The sequence below is a fragment of the Haliotis rubra genome, unplaced genomic scaffold (genome assembly GCF_003918875.1).
Source record: "Haliotis rubra isolate DU_JTF1 unplaced genomic scaffold, ASM391887v1 Scf59, whole genome shotgun sequence".
Lineage (NCBI taxonomy): Eukaryota > Metazoa > Mollusca > Gastropoda > Lepetellida > Haliotidae > Haliotis > Haliotis rubra.
Genome location: NW_025767290.1, coordinates 1,416,029 through 1,437,756, shown reverse-complemented (window position 1 = coordinate 1,437,756; position 21,728 = coordinate 1,416,029). Strand labels below are relative to the sequence as shown.

Here is a 21,728-nt window from a genome sequence, read left to right as displayed (position 1 = left end):
ACCACCAATTACATAGTCAGTTCCTTAGTCATAACGAAGTCATATACATCTGACACAAAGGAGGAAATGTCGATGTCGTATACGATGCTGTCTTGACAAGTTGATACAATCAGATTGTAGGCTTGGGTGCACTTAGGCTTTTCCCTGGTCGAGTCGGGCTGGAGTTCCACATCACAGATCTGTGATAACTGTCTGTCCCCTCACAGATCTGTGATAGCAGTTGTCCCCTCACAGATCTGTGATAGCAGTTGTCCCCTCACAGATCTGTGATAGCAGTGGGGTCCCCTCACAGATCCATGATAACAGTTGTTCCCTCACAGATCTGTGATAACTGTCTGTCTCCTCATAGATCTGTGATAGCAGTTGTCCCCTCACAGATCTGTGATAACTGTCCGTCCCCTCACAGATCCATGATAACAGTTATCCCCTCACAGATCTGTGATGTGGAACTGTTTACAATGCTTTTCAGAAAAAAAGGACATTAACCGATTAAACTTTTTATTGTAACAAATCCCACAGGCATCCGCCCTCCCTACCACCAATTACATAGTCAGTTCCTTAGTCATAATAAAGTCATATACATCTGACACAAAGGAGGAAATGTCAATGGCGTATACGATGCTGTCTTGACATGTGCTGCTTGGACTGCATACCATGTGTTCAACAATGCACATCATGAAAAAAAGGTAGCTTGTTCATCCAAATATGGGCATATTACGCAGATGTTATATATTTATGTTGTTTTTTTTAAATTTATCAGGTCATTACAATATTCAATCTAAATATGATATCTACCACTGCAGATATTTATGTCAAGTATGAAAGTGTTTAAGTGAATATCAGTATTCCTGTTTCATTGCTGTGTGTCTGGCTGATGTAGGAGGAAACATGACTTGATGAAAGACACGTCAAGTACGGGAATTATCTTTAGTTTCGATACCGTGAAACAGTGAATGAATGTTGATTTACAATTCAGTCAGCAATGTCACAGAAACTGGGAGCTTAAGTTTGATTTTTTTTAATATTTAACTGAATTTTACACAAAATGGCAAAACAGAAAATCAAATATATATATGGCAATTTAATTTCCTTTTGATCAAGGTATAATGGTTCTGCCTACAGGGCAGTACATATATGTGACACATTTAGCCATTTTGGGTTGAATAGCAGAGAAAAGAATGTGAAAATTTGCACCATGTGTTTGATAGAAAGAGATGGTGTTTCTTGACTTGTGTTAGTCTGTCACCTAGACCTTCCCAGAAATGGATCTCAAGTATAGAAAGATTTTTATAAATCTAGATTGGATTATTTCTAAATTTATATGTGACACATTTAGCCATTTTGGGTTGAATAGCAGAGAAAAGAATGTGAAAATTTGCGCCATGTGTTTGATAGAGAGAGATGGTGTTTCTTGACTTGTGTTAGTCTGTCACCTAGACCTTCCCAGAAATGGATCTCAAGTAAAGAAAGATTTTCATTAATCTAGATTGGATTATTTCTAAACTTAAAAGTGTAGTAGACTCTGTTTAGATTTTACAGTTTGCTTTGTACATATATATTTTCTTAAAAATAACTTTATTTTTTTAGAAATTTTAGTCTAAACATGAGTGTGTATGTCAGAGAATAAATATTTGGCAAAATAAATCTACACTTGTGCATAAACCGTAAACGATCACTATTGATTTAGCTACTGTGCTACAGAGTAAGGAATAACATGCCTACAAGGATTGAGTTAATCGGCTGATGTGATCCAGTTGCCTGATACCCACCCACATTGTGAGGGCTGTTGTCACAGATAAACACCAGCTTGACTTTGCTTGAATTGCACAAGTCAGATATGAACTAAAACAGATTACTACTGTCAGCATCCTAGTTACTGTAACTTCATGCTACAGATGCTTTTTATGTATCATTTTAGGTTAAAGGGCAAAATACTACAGCATGATAGCTAAAATACTTCAGGTTAATGACTAGAATGCTTCTGCATGGTAGCTAAAATACTTCAGCTTAATGACTAAAATATCTCTGCATGGTAGCTAAAATACTTCAACTTAATGACTAGAATGCTTCTGCATGGTAGCTAAAATACTTCAGCTTAATGACTAAAATATTTCTGCATGGTAGCTAAAATACTTCAGCTTAATGACTAAAATATTTCTGCATGGTAGCTAAAATACTTCAACTTAATGACTAGAATGCTTCTGCATGGTAGCTAAAATACTTCAGCTTAATGACTAAAATATTTCTGCATGGTAGCTAAAATACTTCAACTTAATGACTAAAATATTTCTGCATGGTAGCTAAAATACTTCAACTTAATGACTAGAATGCTTCTGCATGGTAGCTAAAATACTTCAGCTTAATGACTAAAATGTTTCTGCATGATAGCTAAAATACTTCAACTTAATGACTAAAATATTTCTGCATGATAGCTAAAATACTTCAGCTTAACGACTAAAATATTTCTGCATGGTAGCTAAAATACTTCCTTCAGCTTAATGACTAGAATGCTTCTGCATGGTAGCTAAAATACTTCAGCTTAATGACTAAAATATTTCTGCATGATAGCTAAAATACTTCAGCTTAATGACTAAAATACTTCAGCTTAATGACTAGAATGCTACTGCATGATAGCTAAAACACTTCAGCTTAATGACTAAAATACTTCAGCTTAATGACTAGAATGCTAATGCATGATGACTGAAATGTTATAGCATGAACACGAGTAGGAACAGCAGACACCCATCAATATCCCCCACCCCATCCCCCCCGACAGTCCTAGTTATCTCATAAAACATTCAGTGACAGATGATCTCTTTACAGGTTCAATTATAACTGTGCCCAATTTCATGAATATGATACACAAGTTGTGCTAATTTGTAAAGAATTTCTTGAGATTCAGCTAACGAAAAATTGATCAATTTCAAACTGTTTGAATACTTGTCTATACAAACAAGTAGATAACAGGGCTTTAGGTAGGCTTTGCGTCTGGCAAGTATCAGCTGCAGCGAGTGTAGGGAGAGTCGAGGCAGCTACATGAAGCAAGCCGAGCCCAACCAGGTCTGTGAACTAACGAGACAGCATAAGAGCTTAGTGACGTCAAAGCTAAACTCACACGAGGAACTTATTAGCTGTTCACTCAAGCCAAGAAACTAACACAGTCCCTGTGTTGCATCAGCCAATGATTGGCAGGCAGTGTGTGGATGTCGACCAATCAGAAGGCAACTCTCATAGTAGGGAAATACGAGAGATATGGTTAGCATGGCCTGTGTGTTTGATTCAGTTTACTTTCAGCTTGTATGTGACACAGAGGTTCATCCTCTAAGACCAATGTGAGTTGTATCTTTGGATATTTTGACGAAGGGTTTCTGCCTGAAGGAAGTTTGGAGTTTATGAAAGCTGGTACTGGTACTGGAACAATTTTCTTGGAATAGTTTGATGCTGAGTTTCTGTAGTTGCGATATGCCTGTGTTGTGTTCTCTCTCCGTTGTGGACTCTCCATGTCGCGTTCCCTGCAACGGCAGTAACATCGACATGATCCCAACATCTCACACCGACACAATTCTTCTCACAGTGTCATCGAGAAAGTGCTATGAATGTAAGTAACAACATTATCATGTCAAAAATTAATTTTGGTTAAAATAATCTCATACAACAGTTCTCGTCAAATGTCATTGAGAAAGTACCATGAATGGAAGCAATGAGACTCCTGTGTCAATTTTTTTTATTCAAAAGTCTCCATATATTAAGAAAATACATTTCTTAAATATATCACTATTATTCTAATTGAATATATGTTAGAAATCAAATTTGTTCCACTGGATGGGGGGTTTGACACTTCAGACTTTTCCTGTTCAAATTGTTCTGAACCCAGTGACTCTGTGAATCCCACACAGTCTAAGGGCATTGGGGTGAGAGACAGACCACATGAAAGAGAAACTTACGACTATAATAGTTGTGGTAACCCTGAGCGACCCAAGCCAAAATATTTAGGTCCAAGTGGCAGGGAGTAGTGAATGACTGCACTTCGTTTTCACACCCTATAATAAATGTTATCAGCCACAGAGCCACTACCATTGACAGTGATGTTAATCTGTATATCTATCAACGACAGCAGGCATAAACACGTGATTTGATACTCTTCTTCTGTTTATCAAATTGCATCTACATTAATTATGATGGCAAAGATCACACACAAGTATTGATATTGTAATTTGACATAACCCTGTGAATATTTATGTTTTATTAACCAACATGACATGAGCGTTAAGGTGCAACCTAAGTTTCAGGCCATGAGGTATTGTAAACAAGCTTAATGGTTATGTGTAGTGTGTGTCGAAACCTCTGATGTTACGAGTGTTGACCACCTAGTGTATCCTATTATGTGAATCACTGCTACTGGTTGTAAACATGGTGCTAAACAGTACCCAGTAGTGGGACACAGGGATTAATTCATAATACCACACCTATGTTCCTGGTGGCTATTGAACCTTTAGTGGTGCTAATGACCCATCTAGTTCTCTGGACTGAATAACAAGAAAGAGAAGCTTGTTTGTGTAACTATTTATTTACCAAGTTTTGGAGGGTTAATTTAATGAAGACTTGAAATTGTTCAATCTACAAGGTACATTAAAGGGAGAAAGTTCCCTTGCTGCCAAGTGGTGCTAATCTAACGATTCCACCAATTAAAGATGAACTGCAACGGTAATGAAGTTCTTGATTTTGTTTAATTTATTTTTTATTTTTATTATTCCTATAAAAGATTCAAGTACATGCCCTGACATTAAAAATATGAAGTTGTCAGTGAAGTTTGAAATGCAGTATGGTTTCAGGAGAGGAGACCGCCTCTGTGGTGTAGTGGTTAGAGCGTCCGCCCGGAGAGCGGAAGGTCGCGGGTTCGATCCCCGACCGCGTCATACCAAAAGACGTTAAAATATGGTACTTGTTGGTCCCTGCCTGGCGCTCGGCATTAATGGGTACAAGGACAGGTCGGCTCGGAGTCAGTATAATGTGTCTGAGTGGGGTATTCATGCTTCACTGCGGCATGGTATCTGAGTGGGCTAGCACTATAAAACCAGCTTAAGTCTGGGCTAGTACAAGCAGCCGCACATACACATACACACGCATGCACGTCGTCATATGAGCGAAATATTCTTAAGCACGACGTTAAACCCAATTTCACCTCACCTCAGGACAGGATAGGCTCTTATATGTGCTGGTCAGTGTGGTATTGTACAGAACACCTTAGGCCTACATCTGTAGTAATTTGTGTTGGGAGTGACAGGGACCGGAGCACTTGGTACAGCAGTAATGTGGGGTATACACACATGATGATCACGCGGGGGATCTAGATGGGAATCTTTGCTCATATGTTCAACCACTGGTTTGCCAGATTGATTATAAGGCTGATGTTGTTACAGGCTAATGTACCGGTGTATTTTAGTTGGAGGTCCGAATGTTGCATTAAATGTGATATCACTCCCAAACATATAATTTCATGGCTGTACACTTCAGGAATATTTTGCTGGTCCTCAGTGAGAACTCTTTTACCAAATACTTGTGAGGATTTAGGTGTGTGAACACATGAACTGGGCACCTTGGGGGTGATTTTGTGTCTTGTCAGTAAGAATACATTTACCAAATATTTGGGAGGATTTAGGTTTGTAGACAAATGAACTGGACACCTTGGGGGTGATTTTGCTGGTTCTCAGTTGAGCGTCCCACAAGCTGAGCTACTTGCTGAGTTGAAGGTCTGTCAGATTTGTCCAAGGTTGCTATTAATATCAAGCTTAGGGTGGACACAGCTCAGCCAGAGGCCTGTCCAGTGTGTGTCCTGGGATGATCTGCCCAGGACCTCCTCAGGACCTCCACAGGACCTCCTCACTATGGGTTCTGATTGGCTAACAACATTACGGTCCGTTTATGAATACAGCTGGGCACCTGCTGAGACTGTGTACATGACAAGGGAACCTCCTGAGACAGCCTACATGCGACAGGGGCATGTGGAGAAGCACAATGAAACCATTCAGGGCACCTGCTGTGTTAGTATAAACAGAAGGGACCCATAGAGGGCTACAGTGTAGGGGCCTCATGCTGAGATGTCTTGGGCCAACAAGGTCCTAGAAGGACCAGGGCACCTAAAGCTTTTTGACCTGAATGAACAACCCCCTGTGTCTTTCTTAGTGAACACGGTTACTGATAACGTGACGGATTATTATACTTATTCAGTATCCAAAAGAGTTTTACTATCGGTGGTCAAGTGTGAATTGCTCTGGTGAATAGAATCATAATGTTGGACAAGTGGTATATTGTTATTGGAGGTGAGATTTTGGATTTAGGATTTGGGCGATATATGGTGTCATTTTAAGATGCAGTTATACACTTTTTCCTGCTGAAAAGTTTTGTTTGTAATTTTTACGAAATATCATGACTAACACATCTTCATCACAATGTAAACAGTGAGTCAAGGGGAAGTGTACAATTACGAGGAACATGGTTTCATTTCCAGAGAAAGATGCGGATGTTGTGTTTTTTTATTATGATTTTTTTGTGACTGATTTTACCAGGAAAACTTAATGACTTTTTTGTCGCGGGAATTTAATCATCGGTTTTTATTACAGACAAACAACAGGAAGTTGACATCCCAACCTTGAAAGTCGACACAGTGGAAACAGTCACTAAGGAGATCCCCGACAAGAATCGGCCTATGTCCCAGATACAGGGAGTTCGGAAACTGAAACATGCCAACAGCTTTACAGGAATTGTGCCAAAACATGGAGTGGATACACCTCATAAAGAAGAGCTAGCACGAGTGAGTGAAGCAGTTATGTTTCATGAAAAAATGTTTTGGAAAGCACAGATCCATTATTCTGTTCTTGTACAGATTTTCAGGCTTCAAACTTTGTTGAGATGATGTTCACAGTTTTTATATCCTAAAAACAAATCAACACGATAAAAAAGCCAGACAGTGATGAAATACTCATGATATCAAATTTACCAAATATTAAAGAAAAAGCATTTTACTGAAAATACATATTTTCAGTGTATTTCATATTTTTATGTCTGTGTATTTCAATTTAAGGTAAGATGTTTTTAAAACAAAAAAGATACATCATTTTGGTTCTAATTGAATAATATATTTGTTACTAGAGACTAAAAGCCAAACATGTTCTATGTACCATTTGTTTGGCTAGTTTCCGTTCCATGCATCAAAATTGTTCCAATGCTGTGTTGTCACGTTAAGTATCATGAAGAGTGTGATCAACAGACGAAGTTAGGTTGAGATATGTATACGGTCCAGGATGTGTAGAGAGTGTTAATATGGCTGCTGTCGGGTCGGTAGTGAATGACATGGTGGAGTGATGTCATTCACATTTCTCGGGGAAGGAAGCAAACTACTCGTCATAATTAGGGCAAACGTACTGTTATCATGTTTCATATTTTTAAGGAAACAAAATCTCCATTAACTGCTAAATTCAGCTGATAAATGTTTGAAAAATTAACTTTAAAGTAAATATTGGTAAAATATTTGAATACTGTGTGAAATTGTTGGTTTTAGTTGGGCATGTTTTTGTCATATGGTACATCTGAATTGTTGAGTTACTGTAAAGCGACATTTCCGTGTATCACAATGTTGGAGTTGTACAGATGTTGACAGGCTAACGCTTAGTCTCTGAATATATATATGTTTGATTGTATCAAATAAACCCATTTAAATTGAAACTGAGCCCCATTGAGTTGAAAGATTCAGGAACGTGAACCTGAGGACATCTAGACTTGTTTAATTTACAGCTTTAGCATAGTCTGTCTCACAGTCCCTGAACCACATTATTTTCCCTGCTGGAGGGCTTGGCAATAGGGAAAATCATGAGGTTTAGGGACTGTGAGACAGACTACATTGCAGGGAGGGCTAGGCTGTAGGGAAAATAATGTGGTTCAGGGACTGTGAGACAGACTAGGAGGGCATGGCAATAGTGAAAATAATGTGGTTCAGGGACTGTGAGACAGACTACATTGCAGGGAGGGCTAGGCAGTAGGGAAAATAATATGGTTCAGGGACTGTTAGACAGACTATGTACTGACTTCGGTGCACTTTAGTCATATACTTTTGAAGGTTATGCTATTGATCAACACTTGTCTGTGAAGCCATTGTTGAGCTTCCTACATACTGTTAAGTTCGATATTACTACAACTAGAATTATTAATTGAGATATTTCAGCTGTATAGTGCTAAAATGGAAAATTGATATATTAACAGCTGTGTAGATGAAGAATGTAGGAATATTTGATTGCTATGATCATCATAGTAATGATATTCTGCCGATGCTGCAATGCGACAGCTGTTTCACTGCCGATATTAAGCAGTGTTTACTTAACCTTGTACTTCAGATCAGTAGGACTATATATATTGAGATAGGTATTGAATAATGCATTGTTGCATGAACTTGAACTAATTTAGTGTTTTTTCTTTTCAGTATTTGAATGACGTTGACAAGTGGGGGATTGATATTTTCAAAATCTCTGAATACTCAACCAACAAACCTCTTACCAGCATCACATACACAATATTTCAGGTAAGAAAAAGCAGAATTTGTTGATAACAAATAAAATTTTAATTTAAATTTTTGTTTAGTTTTAAAGATTGTATTGTCTTAACAAAAGCATTCATGTTTTGGGTCACAGTGTAAGCATTATTACTTTTTATTTAAAACCAGAAATAAAATGATTTTACATTTTCACTTTTAAATGAAATTATTTGTGACCCTTTCAAGAGAATAACTATTTGTTTTATGTGTCTTGTATGATCAGTAAATGCATATCAATGTTGATACAATAACCTTTGTTTTCCAGGAAAGAGATTTATTAAATACATTCAAGATTCCTGCACATACTCTAGTCACCTATTTGATGCACTTGGAAGAACATTACCATCGAGAGAACGCCCTATCACAATTCCATCCACGCCTCTGACGTCACGCAGTCCACGCACGTGCTCCTCAGCGCACCTGCCCTTGAAGTAAGCATCACCAACACGGGCTGTTGATAATCAATGTTTAGGAATAGTATGGGTTTGGAGCTTACAGTAGGCTCTGTAATTTATATGTGTACACTGAGCAAAATTATTTTTTATTTTTTACTATGTTCATGCATCCTATGCCGCCTCCGTGGTGTAGTGGTTAGAACGTCCGCCCGGAGAGCAGAAGGTCGCGGGTTCGATCCCCGACTGCGTCATACCAAAAGACGTTAAAATATGGTACTTGTTGGTCCCTGCCTGGCGCTCGGCATTAATGGGTACAACAAGGACTGGTCAGTTTGGAGTCAGTATAATGTGTCTGATTGGGGTATTCATGCTTCACTACGGCATGGTATCTCAGAGGGCTAGCACTATAAAACCAGCTTAAGTCTGGGCTAGTACAAGCAGCCACACATACACATACACACGCATGCACGTCGTCATATGAGCGAAATATTCTCAAGCACGACGTTAAACCCAATTTCAACTCACCTCACCTCATGCATCCTATAGTTGGTGGAGGACAATTTTTAAAATATCTTTTGATAAAAAAATATGTTTTTCACTTTCAAAACTGTTTGTCTCCTTTTAAAAATGGAAATATTGCCAAGCAGATACAAGATATTTATTGTAAAATTGTTTCATGCGAAAAACAGGGACAAAATTCTAAACTTCTAAACATGTACCTTGTATGTCAAGATGACAATATAAAATATGAATAATGAATATTATGTGTTGAAACTTTAGATAATCTGTAATGAATATTTCAGGTATGTTTAAAGTTATATGTGTGATAGATTATTTCTTTTATTTCATTATTTGTAAATATATGCTAAATTTTTCTGGGGAGGTAAGGCTTTCAAATTTGTGTTTTTCGGAAAGAAAATTAGATAGGGATGGTTAATGTGTTGATATCTACAAAACAATCAATTCTTGTTCTCTTCAAATACACATAATCAGAGATTTGTTATTATATCTGACATAATACTGCTAGTGGAAGAGTATCAATGAGCTCATAAGTTTACATAATGTGTTTGTTTCCTGGCGACTCTTCGAGCTCTGACGTAGGAGATTCTTTTAAGACCTCAAAACATTTTGTCAACAGATTGTTATGAATGAAGATCATTAACCCGCCATCCTTTAATTAATTGGGTGATCCCATGTCGGACTGCGTGAGAGAGTGGAAGTGAGACAGTCCTTTTTGTTATCGAGGTAGTCCATTCATGTTGGTTCCGCCCAACTGTTGCTAACAATTAGCACCAACAGATGTGATAAGGACTTGCCTGTGTCCTTGTCCCTAACCCCACCCACACTAGGCGCCATCACGGCATCTGTAGAGGAGATTATGGGGGTGAGAGGGGCTGGGTTGAATTAGAGGAGAGAGCAGTGGCTCCTAAATCAAATGCGGATATTCCGCAAGCAGGGTGCTCAACTATGAGTGTGAATTAAATGAGACGTTTTTCAGAATAGGGCATTATTTGTAGGGTAAGCTCATGACAACGACCTGTAAGGGGGTGAGCGTATAAGTAGGGTACGACTGTCTGCCATAGTGCTTAGCTCACATCCAGAATATTCTGTGGGCAGGATGACATCACGAGGTTTGGTTCACCAACAAAGTAGAGTTTTTGGCATACCTTCTCAAACATTGATGGTCTTACCTCCACTGACTTCTGGTAATTTCACCACGCAGTTCTTGTTTGATAACTTCTGAAATTCTCATCAGCCATTCCTTACCCTCAAAGGTATTTGTGATGATAGTACATTACAAAGTCAGCAGATTAACTGTTAGATTATGCAGAGGTGTTTTTTTCCATGGTATTTTTCATGTCTTTTTGATGAGTGAGTGATTAAAGTATTTTGACATTCTAAGAAGTTATATGATAAAGATCTGTCGACTAACGAGTGGAATTCGATGTTAGGTGTTCTTGATTACTAATTATGATGAAACAGTCTCCTAACATGTCATGAAGGGAGAGTGTAATCAGCAGAGGTTGAAGTACATAATCTTCTAGAGATAACACTGGAATGGTTCTAAGACTTGGCGTCAGCGTAGACTTCCTAGAAATATATCTCCGGGAGACAACAATACGGCCGACTGTTTCCAAGAATTTTCACAAAAGCATCTGATGGTGGATAAGGATGTTGTTGCTAGGAGTACACGGAGTGTGATGGTTCTGAGAATGTTTTCCATGAGATGAACCGATAATGTTTTCCTCTGATAAATTAAAACGTCTTATTTGTTTGTTGAAAGCAGAGTGAGAAAGTTTGAGGCTGGTCGTAAACATGGTGGAGAGTGTTTTGATGATGTAGGAAGCTGAAGGATTGTTCAAATGCTAATACGCATTACTACAGTTCGAGGCTTTGCTAATATTTGTACTGCATCTTTTTTTTAAATAGTTGATTTTATCAGGAAATTCTGATGAAAACATTTTGATCAGGATATGCACGTAATGTTTCAGGATATGTTAGTAGGAATATATCAACACATACCAGTATGACCTATCAAGGTCATCAAACAGATAGTTAGGACTGATAACCGTGTGCTTAAATAAGTCAATAAGTTTTAAAAATCTAAGTTTGGTCCTTTGTTTGACACTGCAGTATTTCAGATGTTGGTCTGTAAATAACCAAGTCCACAATCTACACAATCAGGAAACAATAACATGTGTGGCAAGTCAGCGAGCCTGACCACCCGATCCTCTTAGTCACTTAAGGCAAGCATGGGTTGCTGAAGATCCAGACCCAGATCTTAGAAGATCTATGAGATGGAAAGTTAAGACCCATAAGGTTGATGGTACATAATAACCTGCTTAGTTGATGAATCCGTAACACCAGGTTGAGTTTTGTGGTGGAATTGGGTTTAACGTTGTGCTTGAGAATATTTCGCTCATATGACGACGTGCATGCATGTGTATGTGTATGTGCGGCTGCTTGTACTAGCCCAGACTGAAGCTGGTTTTATAGTGCTAGCCCACTGAGATACCATGCCGCAGTGAAGCATGAATACCCCTCTCAGACACTCCAAGCCGACCAGTCCTTGTTGTACCCATTAATGCCGAGCGCCAGGCAGGGACCAACAAGTACCATATTTTAACGTCTTTTGGTATGACGCGGTCGGGGATCGAACCCGCGACCTTCCGACTCTCCGGGCGGACGCTCTAACCACAACACCACGAGTTTTGTGGTAATAGGGGTTGTTTTGTTGTCGTATATCTAATGATGTATTATTTTTGTTTCAGAGTGTGTTCACAGATCTGGAGATTCTGTCAGCTATATATGCATGTGCCATTCATGACGTTGACCACCCAGGTGTCACCAACCAGTACTTAGTCAACACAAGTGAGTTCAGCATCCTCGTCTCGCAACTTCATCATCACGTAGCTATGTTCCCATCTGTAGACATGTGGTGATCAGTCTGTACCAGAAGCATTATGTATCAGAATATGTCAATGTGGTAGATATACTAGTGGGATATATAGCATGATATACTAGTGAGTGAGTTTAGTTTTTCGCGACTTTTAGCAATATTCCAGCAATATCACGGTGTAGGACACCAGAAATGGGTTTGAAACATTGTACCCATGTGGGTATGCTTTAACCACTAACCCGTGAAGGTCCGGGTTAGAATGAACCTTCAGTAACCCATGTTTGTCGTACGAGGCGACTAATGAGATCGGGTGGTCAGGCTCGCTGGCTTGGTTGACCCATGTCATCGGTTCCCAATTGCGCAGATCGATGCTCATGCTGTTGATCACTGGATTGTCTGGTCTAGACTTAATTATTTACAGAACGCCTCCATATAGCTGGAATATTGCTGAGTGTGGCATAAAACTAAACTCACTCACTCACTCACTTTAACCACTAGGCTACCTCAGCGCCCCTCATGATATACTAGGAATATCAGGATTTGAACAGTGTATGTAACAAAGTATGATGCTAGTATCACGAAATGCTAGCATCATACATTGAGATATACTAGTAAGGATATAATAGGATTTTAGATGCCAGGAGGGATATATCAGGAAATAACAGGATATACTTGTAGGATATACTGGGATGGATATATCAGAATATACAGGTGGTGATATACAGGGAAAAAGATTGTCATATGCTGGTTTAAGAGTACTGATATATCGGGATATACTCATAGGGATATACAAGAAGATATATAATCTTATGTATGAATTGGGATATATTAGGATATACTTGTAGGGAAGAGATAAAATCATATACAAGTAGGGATATATCAGGATATACTAGTGGGGATATACCAGAAAGGATATAATGATATATGGGAGGGAAGAATTGGGATATACTTGTTCGGGGAAGAGTAGAAATGTAGCATTAGATACACACAGTGCTCTTATTGCAAATCTGATGAACACACTATTCCTGGAGAATTGGGCATATTGAGGTTAGTGTAGATGTTTGATGTGTTGCGTGAGTGCATTGCAGCCTCTGGGTCATGTACGTCATCATAAACGTACCACCACTTAACAGACAGGAATAGCATCATACAACCAACCAAAGACCTGGCACTGCCCAATTTGCATAAATATATCCCACGATGTACACCCCAGAATGCTGGCTATGACGCAATTGCTGACATCTGTTGCTGCAATGCTTCAAGGTCATGAGAGCTGATATCAGCCAGCACTGAAGGATTCGCAGAGAAACATTCTCCCCAGATTCCACATTAAGTTGGGGATGTGTTTGTTTTCGTTGCTGTTCAATACAAAGAGCTAACTATGCAAGTGTTTTGGCCTACTGCAGTGCTGGATAGCTTCATCCTTGGCAGTTGTGGGTCAGCTTGGATATACAGCCAGTGTAGACCGATTTGACTGTTAGGGAATAAACTAGCTCCTAAATCTAATTTGTAAATCCTGGCTTGAGGTCTAAATAAACTGTTCCATATCAGGTTTTGCTTTGATGTTGAGGAAGCAACTCTGTAGGCATCTGGTGCTGACTGCTCGGGTAATTCCCTCCACTGGGTCCATTCATTCATTCATCTTGATGTTCCTCTCCATTCATTCATTGGGGATGGGAAGCTGATAAACATAACCATTCAAGCTAGAGGTGGTCATACAAGCAGACGGTCACAAATTTGCATAGCATCTGCAGGTCCAAACTGAGTTCAAACATGTTTTCAGTCATGATGCATTTGATATTTATGGAGATGTGGAAAGCTCTTGAAAATGTGGAACCATATCATAGACAATTTTTAAATCGTCAATGAAGTAAATATAGCCTTAATGCGATTTGACTTACAAAAAAAAAGTTTAAAAAATGTAAAATTCAGTAATTATTTAGCGTCTATCAACAGCCCCTTATAGTTCAAGGCCAATGTTGACAACCCCAAAGGGAACTTTTATCTGCAGACAGAGCAGACCATGGTCAGCCACTTCCCCCTTCTCCCCCAATACAGTAACTGACCTGTGCATCTTGTGTCCAGAGCAGACCCTGGTCAGCCACTTCCCCGTCTCCCCCAATACAGTGACTGACCTGTGCATCTTGTGTCCAGAGCAGACCTGGTCAGCCACTTCCCCGTCTCCCCCCAATACAGTGACCCAACCTGTGCATCTTGTGTCCAGAGCAGACCCTGGTCAGCCACTTCCCCCTCTCCCCCAATACAGTGACTGACCTGTGCATCTTGTGTCCAGAGCAGACCTGGTCAGCCACTTCCCCGTCTCCCCCAATACAGTGACCCAACCTGTGCATCTTGTGTCCAGAGCAGACCCTGGTCAGCCACTTCCCCCTCTCCCCCAATACAGTGACTGACCTGTGCATCTTGTGTCCCCAGGTTCAGAGTTGGCCCTGATGTACAATGACGAGTCCGTGCTGGAGAACCATCATCTGGCTGTGGCGTTCAAACTTCTCCAGGAGGAGAACTGTGATATCTTTGTCAACCTCAACAAGAAACAGAGACAGACGCTGCGCAAGATGGTCATAGACATGGTGAGTAGCTGGACATCTTTGGTCAGCCTGGACTGTTAGTTACAGGTGAAGAGGGTGGGGGAAGAGTTGCCTTAAATAGTGGCACAGTGAAAGAAAGGGGTTACCAAAATTGATATATTTTTGATATGTCATTCTCATGAATGTTTGACTCTTGCAGGTGCTTGCGACAGACATGTCAAAACATATGAGTCTTCTGGCTGATCTGAAGACAATGGTAGAAACGAAGAAGGTTGCCGGCTCCGGAGTGCTATTGCTGGACAACTATACTGATAGAATACAGGTACGTACTTCATCGTCATAGAAACAACTAATGCTTGAAAACATAACTCAAGTATTTAAATATTTGCTACAGTAAACAATGGTTATAGTAAACCCAAAAGCACCACTACTTTTAGTTCATTTTGCAGAAAAAAAGAAAAATATATATCAAGTGTCTGGAACCAAAAAAATAGTTCATTATGTCCTTCTGTTTGTCATCAGTGTGTCTGTTTTAAACGAAATTTATCGTACATCGGCAGAACTACGCAATGTTTGGATGTCCATGAATGTTTTTCTTTTATGGTTTCTTTAATTGGTTGAATACTTATTTAATTGTGACCTTGACCTTCCTTTGACCTTCAGGTTCTCCAGAACATGGTTCACTGTTCGGACCTCAGCAACCCAACGAAACCCCTTGATATATACAAAAACTGGGTGGATCGCATTATGGATGAGTTTTTCAGACAGGGAGACCGTGAACGAGATCAAGGTCTTGATATTAGTCCGATGTGTGACCGGCACACTGCAACTGTGGAAAAGACTCAGGTATGTATGGTCACAAATATTCTGTGTGTCCAGTTTATTCAGCAAACCAGTGATTGAAAGTATGAGCCACAATCCAGGGCACAGTGCCTTTGTCTATGTCTTTGAAAGTTTATGAAACTCTGAAGTAGATCTGCATGACTTTATCTTTCCTCCATCACATAGAGCTGATGTGCTTTATCTACCTGAAGAACCATTCAAAGCTGTGATAAATCAAAACTCACTGAATTGCTGCTTGTCAGTAGTTGGTATAGTACATATAGCTAGTCTTATAGAAAATATTACTGTATGAGTGGTGTTTATGTGAGATGACTGATTGTTTCACTAGCCTAATGTCTGCCCTTGCTTTCTAGGTTGGATTCATCGACTATATTGTCCACCCACTGTGGGAAACATGGGCAGACCTGGTCTTTCCAGACGCCCAGGATATCCTGGACACGCTGGAGGACAACCGTGACTGGTACCAGACAATGATACCAATCTCCCCCTCTTCCAGTTTCTGTAGCAATAAGACAGACGAAAAGGATGATCAGGAAACCACAAAGTTCCAGTTTGACCTTGAAGAGGACAAAGAGAATGAAGGTCAAGGTAGCAGCCCAGTTGTCATGTGTGTAATTCCAGAAGGATCGGACTCAGATCAGCGAGGACTTGATAAGAAATGAAGCCTCTGTGTAGAGTGATAGTAGCTATATGTTTGAGCTGACATCAATTCTGACAACACTACAAATGCTGACTCTCGTTTGGTCATGGCCGGCCAATATTTCTGTGCGTTGATGGATACTCGAAGAAGCTAGATGACGAACTCATTATTTTCAGTTGCACATGAAATTCACTCAGGGAAGAGCACGGCAATGGTACAAGCGGCGAGCTACCAACGAACATCCGATTGAGCTAGGCTGGTGCCATGTTGCCCCAGGGGCATGAAAAACTGCAAGCAGTGACAGTGCTGTTGTTGTTGTTGATGACGTTGACAGAATGATCTCCACATGACGTGTTACCTGTCCTTTTAGCCAATCCGGCGTCCTCTGACACACATTGTGATTAACATGGACAAGGGGGATAACTCTTGCTGAGCTCCCCCGATCTGTTGCATAGAGACAAAGACTTGTGTAGATATGTTGAAAGACTAAAACAACTGATATGTCAAAATGGCAAACTGTACACAGGAGAGTGTTTCTTGCCCATAGCAAGGATAGTTCATTTGTATATGTGATTTTTGCATATTTGGGGCATTTAATTTAACCAATAATTTAAAGATTTATTAAGCAGCTTGAAGTGGGTCCCGTGTGACAACTGTGATACATTCATTATTTCAATTCCGTCAAACTGTGTCATTGCAAATGTTTGGTTCGAGTATCTTCGCTCAGACAATTCTCGTCGAGAGACGACTGGACGTGTCTAGTCTACTGAGAACGAGGAATTCTCAGTTCTAAATTGAACTCTCTCCAGTCTGGGTTTCAACTTCGAATACAACGTAGCAGTTGTTTTTGTAGCATAATTTTCAAAATAATAGTTAGATGGTTCAGTGTAGCATAATGAAAAAGTGCAAATAAGTGTTAGGACTGCATAGTGTTTTCTTATCATGTTTACTGTTATCATAAATTGAAAATAACAATTTTTTATATGTTTCTTGCTAATCCACTAACTTTATAACACAAAAACTGTTGGATTGTTGAGAAAATGAGTTAGCTTTGACTCTTGTGACTTACTGTTTAACATGTGAAATCCCTTGCAGCTGATCGAAGCTATGTCTGACAACAGTTCTGTGATAATGTGTATTACCGCAAGGGACAAGGGAGGGGACACCGGGGTTGGGTGGGGAGGGTTTAAGGAGAGGCAGTCCCTCTACCATTACATGCTTTCGCGTTGTTCATAGAACCTATTTATTTAAGTTATTACTTTATCAAGGTTGTTTGCAGTTCACACTTCTTTAAAATGTCCCATTCTTAAAACAAATTGCTAACTTGTTGACAAAATGGCAGCTGATGCTAATCGGGTTGTTTTTTCCACTCAAGAACTGGTTACGCATAACAGCTCAGTCCAACCAAGACTTCACTCTTTACTTTCAAGACTTCACTCTTTACTTTTAAAACTTCACTTCTTGAATGTTAATCAGAATTTATTAGGGATTTTGAATTTTAAAATATATTTATTATTTGAATGATTGTATGAAACTTTTCTTGAAAGTTGATGCATGCATAAAGATGAAATTCTTAGTGGTCATGTAACTTGCACTAATTAATTTTGGCACGCTTGTAAAAGTTTTCTTATGAAGGCAAAGTTTAGTCACCAAAGTTTTAGCATTTATAAGACACAATTTTAATTTAGTCTGTTGTATTTTATATATTTGAATGTTATGGAAAATACCCACATTTAACAATGTGGACAAATTTTATATTATGCATAATTTAAAAGGAGATATTTTCCAAATATGGACATTATTTAGATATTTTAACTGGTGATTGGACAAAAGCTAAGAGCATATTCATAGTCTACGATGTTCACTTGTAGTGAATATGAGATTATTGTCGGCATTCTATCCGATATCTACATATCTTGCTGATTCCACAGGTCTGTTGTGTTTAACACTAAGAGTCTTTGTTCAGTGATCATCAACATTATCAGCTTCATTACATTCACGATCAACTCATCTGTCATGTTATCACTCACTCTAGTATTTATTAAGTCTCAGGCCATACAGGTGTCACGTGAGATTCTGTTTTTGTAGTTTGGGAAGTGAACTTACAGCTGGCTCGAACTTGAATCCTTACAAAGGATAGTTTTGTTGTTGTTTATTTGTCCAATGCAAGAATAGTCACTGTTGATTTATGCATTTATTGCAATACAGAGGACTAGAACAAAATCGTTAATCTTGTGTTATCTTAGGACGTTGCTGTCACCGTTTGTCAAAGTGCCACATTTACCAAACACATAAAGTAAAAAATTATTTGTTAATGTTTCGTTATGGTTTAAAAAGACTGTAAATTGACTTCCCTATGCATCGCACATAGATGTTACGATATTAATTAGCAGGGTTCTCACTACGTTTATGTCTGTCGGAACCATTTTTGACATGGCGTTCTTAATGTTTTTCTATGTCACGACTGTTCTTGACACAATGCTCATCATCTTCACTCTGTCATGGCTGTTAGTGACGATGTGTACTTGATCCTCACTGTGTCACAACGGTTCTCGACATTGTGGTCTCAGACGGCGATGTGTCAAAATGGTGGAGGAGACAGAGAGCGCCCTTGATGTACACTCCTCATGCGAATCATGTACTAACCATGTGATATCATTGCCCCTTCCTTCCCATGGTTCCATGCTGCAGGAACCAGCTAATATTTAAATTAAAATTCTTTAATTGCCATCGATGTGTTTGTTGTATTTTAGTGTTATTGTGAGATTGATGCTATCTGCAGTAAACGTGCCCACTACTCAATATATTCAGACAGAATTGTCTTTTTAAACTGCTCAAGATTCAATTCACCAAGTGAATGCTTGTGGCACTGCATTATCACAGAGACCATATAATATGGTCTCTGATTATCATTACCGTCTGGGCATAGGGGTAGCCTTGTGGTTAAAGCGTTCGCTCGACACACCGAAGACCCGGGTTTGATTCCCCACATGGGTACAATGTGTGAAGCCCATTACTGGTACCCACACTGTGATAGTGCTGGAATATTGCTAAAAGTGACGAAAAATTAGACTCACTCACTCACTATTGTATGGCCTCCGTAGTATGTATGGTGTTATGAGAGGTATTTATATAGGCTTATAGCCTGTTTACCAATCTGTTCATTTATTAATGAATAAATAATGTTTAAAATAATAAATGTATGGTGTTTACTCATCAGGAAGTTGAGAATGCTGTAGTTCAGTGGATAGGTTGGGGTCACACTCTCTGCTTGCATCATACTAAAAGACATTATATGTGAGGAGGATGTTAAAACCCTTAACAACATGGGTTATATACTCCTCAAGGAGTTGAGAATGACATTTGAAAAGCATACAGGTCAACTTGTCACAGAACAAACAAATTGTGTTTTAGCAGATATAAGGATAAGTGCAGTAAATAAATGGTACTTGTACTTGTAATAACATGGTACTTGTTGGTACCCTGCCTGGTGTACATCATACAAGGATGGAACAAGGACTAGCCAGCTCAGTGTCAGAACACTGTGGTAAATGTCTACAATGGACATCACTTAAAGCTGACATGCTGTGATGTAACTGAAAGATTAACAAAGACTAAGTCAAGGGAGATAACTCTTCTGTTTATCTACATCTGAAACAGCTCTAGCTTGCTCAATGATACCTGTCAACTCTCACGCATTTGGCGTGAGTCTCATGCTTTATTGACAAATGTCATGCTCGCACGCCTCCAAATAATAATCTCACGCATATCTGGTACCCAAAAATAATTTCAAAATTAATACGCATTTTCGTTCGTTTTTGCGTAAAGTTGAACATTGAAAGAACGCCTGAATGAACAAAGTACTAAAACGATGTTTATGCTAATGATTCGGCTTATTATTATTTATTAGCATGCATCTTTTAGTGTCAAAATAAAGCCACCAGAAGGCTCCAAATGCTTCTGAAAATCACTAAACTTCATTTTCAGGGGTGGGGGGCTTTGCCCCCCAGAGACCCCCCACCAAGGTGTCGCCCTCGACATGACCAGGGACCTGCGGCCCGGCTTATTTTTTTCAGTCTCACTCCAAACCATCTTTAGGGGTTGACAGCTCTGTCAATGTAGTGATGCCACACAACCAGTGCTATCTCAGGCCTCTTATCTTACAAACAGGGTCTACATGGTACACTCGCTACATTAATAGTCCATTTAACACACTCACAAATAATATATACAGTACAACCAGAAATTATTGAGAATTTAAGATTGTAATTTTATTTTCTCTCTCATTACTCACGTATTAAATGTGAATATTAGGAGAACATAAATCCAGATTCAAAGACAGGTGAACAGTTAGTATTTTGTCAAGTCACCATGGGCAGCAATGCAGGCTTCAATGCGACGGGACATACTACTCATCAAAGAAGTTAGAAAGTCGTGGTCCATGCTGTCCCAATATCGGACTACCTCTTCTTTAATTTCAGCAATATTTGTCAGATTTTTCTTATTGACACTTCATAAGTCCCCAAACATTTTCTATTGGATTTACGTCAGGGCTATAGCTTGGCCAATCTAATAATGTCATATTTTGGGTCCGAAACCAGGCCTGTGAATGCTTGAACGATGTTTTGGGTCGTTGTCCTGCTTGAAAATCCAAAAATGTCCATAGAACACGTGAGCAGATGGAAGTAAATGTCCCTCAAGAATATCTGTGCACCGCTCACTGTTCATATTCCCTTCAAATACACAGAGGGACGTTGCCCCTAACACAGATATGCCACCCCACACGTTAAATTTCGGACTGTACTTTGGGCGCTGATACAAAGGTTTTTCAGTTTGTTTGGTCCAGAATTTCAGTGTATTAGGAAATTTCTATGCTGTAAACACCAGTTCAACCTTCGCTCCTTTTGTTCAGGTTTCATGATCGGTGATGGAATTCCTCGACTTTTCTGCCAACCCATTGCATGCAGCTCAGTTCTAATTGTCTCCTTACAGACAGCCACACTTCCTCTATCAATCATATCCAGCCTTAAGTTTTCTAAACTCCTTCGTTTGTTTTAAGAAACAAGAATACCAAGCCGCCTCGTGTCACCGACAGTCAATTTTCTTGGCCTACCTGCGCCACCCTGGTGCTCAATGCCATATCCATTTGCAATATTTTTCAAAATACGATAAAGTGGACAAAGGGATCCCAGTTCTACTTGAAATCACTTTAGCTGATCTGATGTCCTTGTTATAATACTCTAAAATCAACTTCCTCTTCTCTAAATCATCCATATTGAGGATCACTGAAACTGTCGTCTGCTAGCAAGTAAACAAAGGG

The 21,728-nt window shown here is 39.3% G+C and overlaps 1 protein-coding gene across 1 annotated transcript in view; it reads left to right on the top strand.

Moving 5' to 3' along the window:
• Window positions 1–19,138, top strand: part of LOC124254979 (cAMP-specific 3',5'-cyclic phosphodiesterase 4C-like) — a 471,981-nt gene extending 452,843 nt beyond the window's left edge. The window contains 9 exon segments of the mRNA XM_046688819.1: window positions 6,621–6,811; window positions 8,474–8,572; window positions 8,850–8,942; window positions 8,944–9,015; window positions 12,252–12,351; window positions 14,813–14,967; window positions 15,125–15,247; window positions 15,589–15,771; window positions 16,122–19,138. Of these exon segments, the coding sequence (XP_046544775.1) occupies window positions 6,621–6,811; window positions 8,474–8,572; window positions 8,850–8,942; window positions 8,944–9,015; window positions 12,252–12,351; window positions 14,813–14,967; window positions 15,125–15,247; window positions 15,589–15,771; window positions 16,122–16,430 (1,325 nt within the window). The 3' untranslated portion in view covers window positions 16,431–19,138.
• Window positions 19,139–21,728: the final 2,590 nt, after the last annotated feature.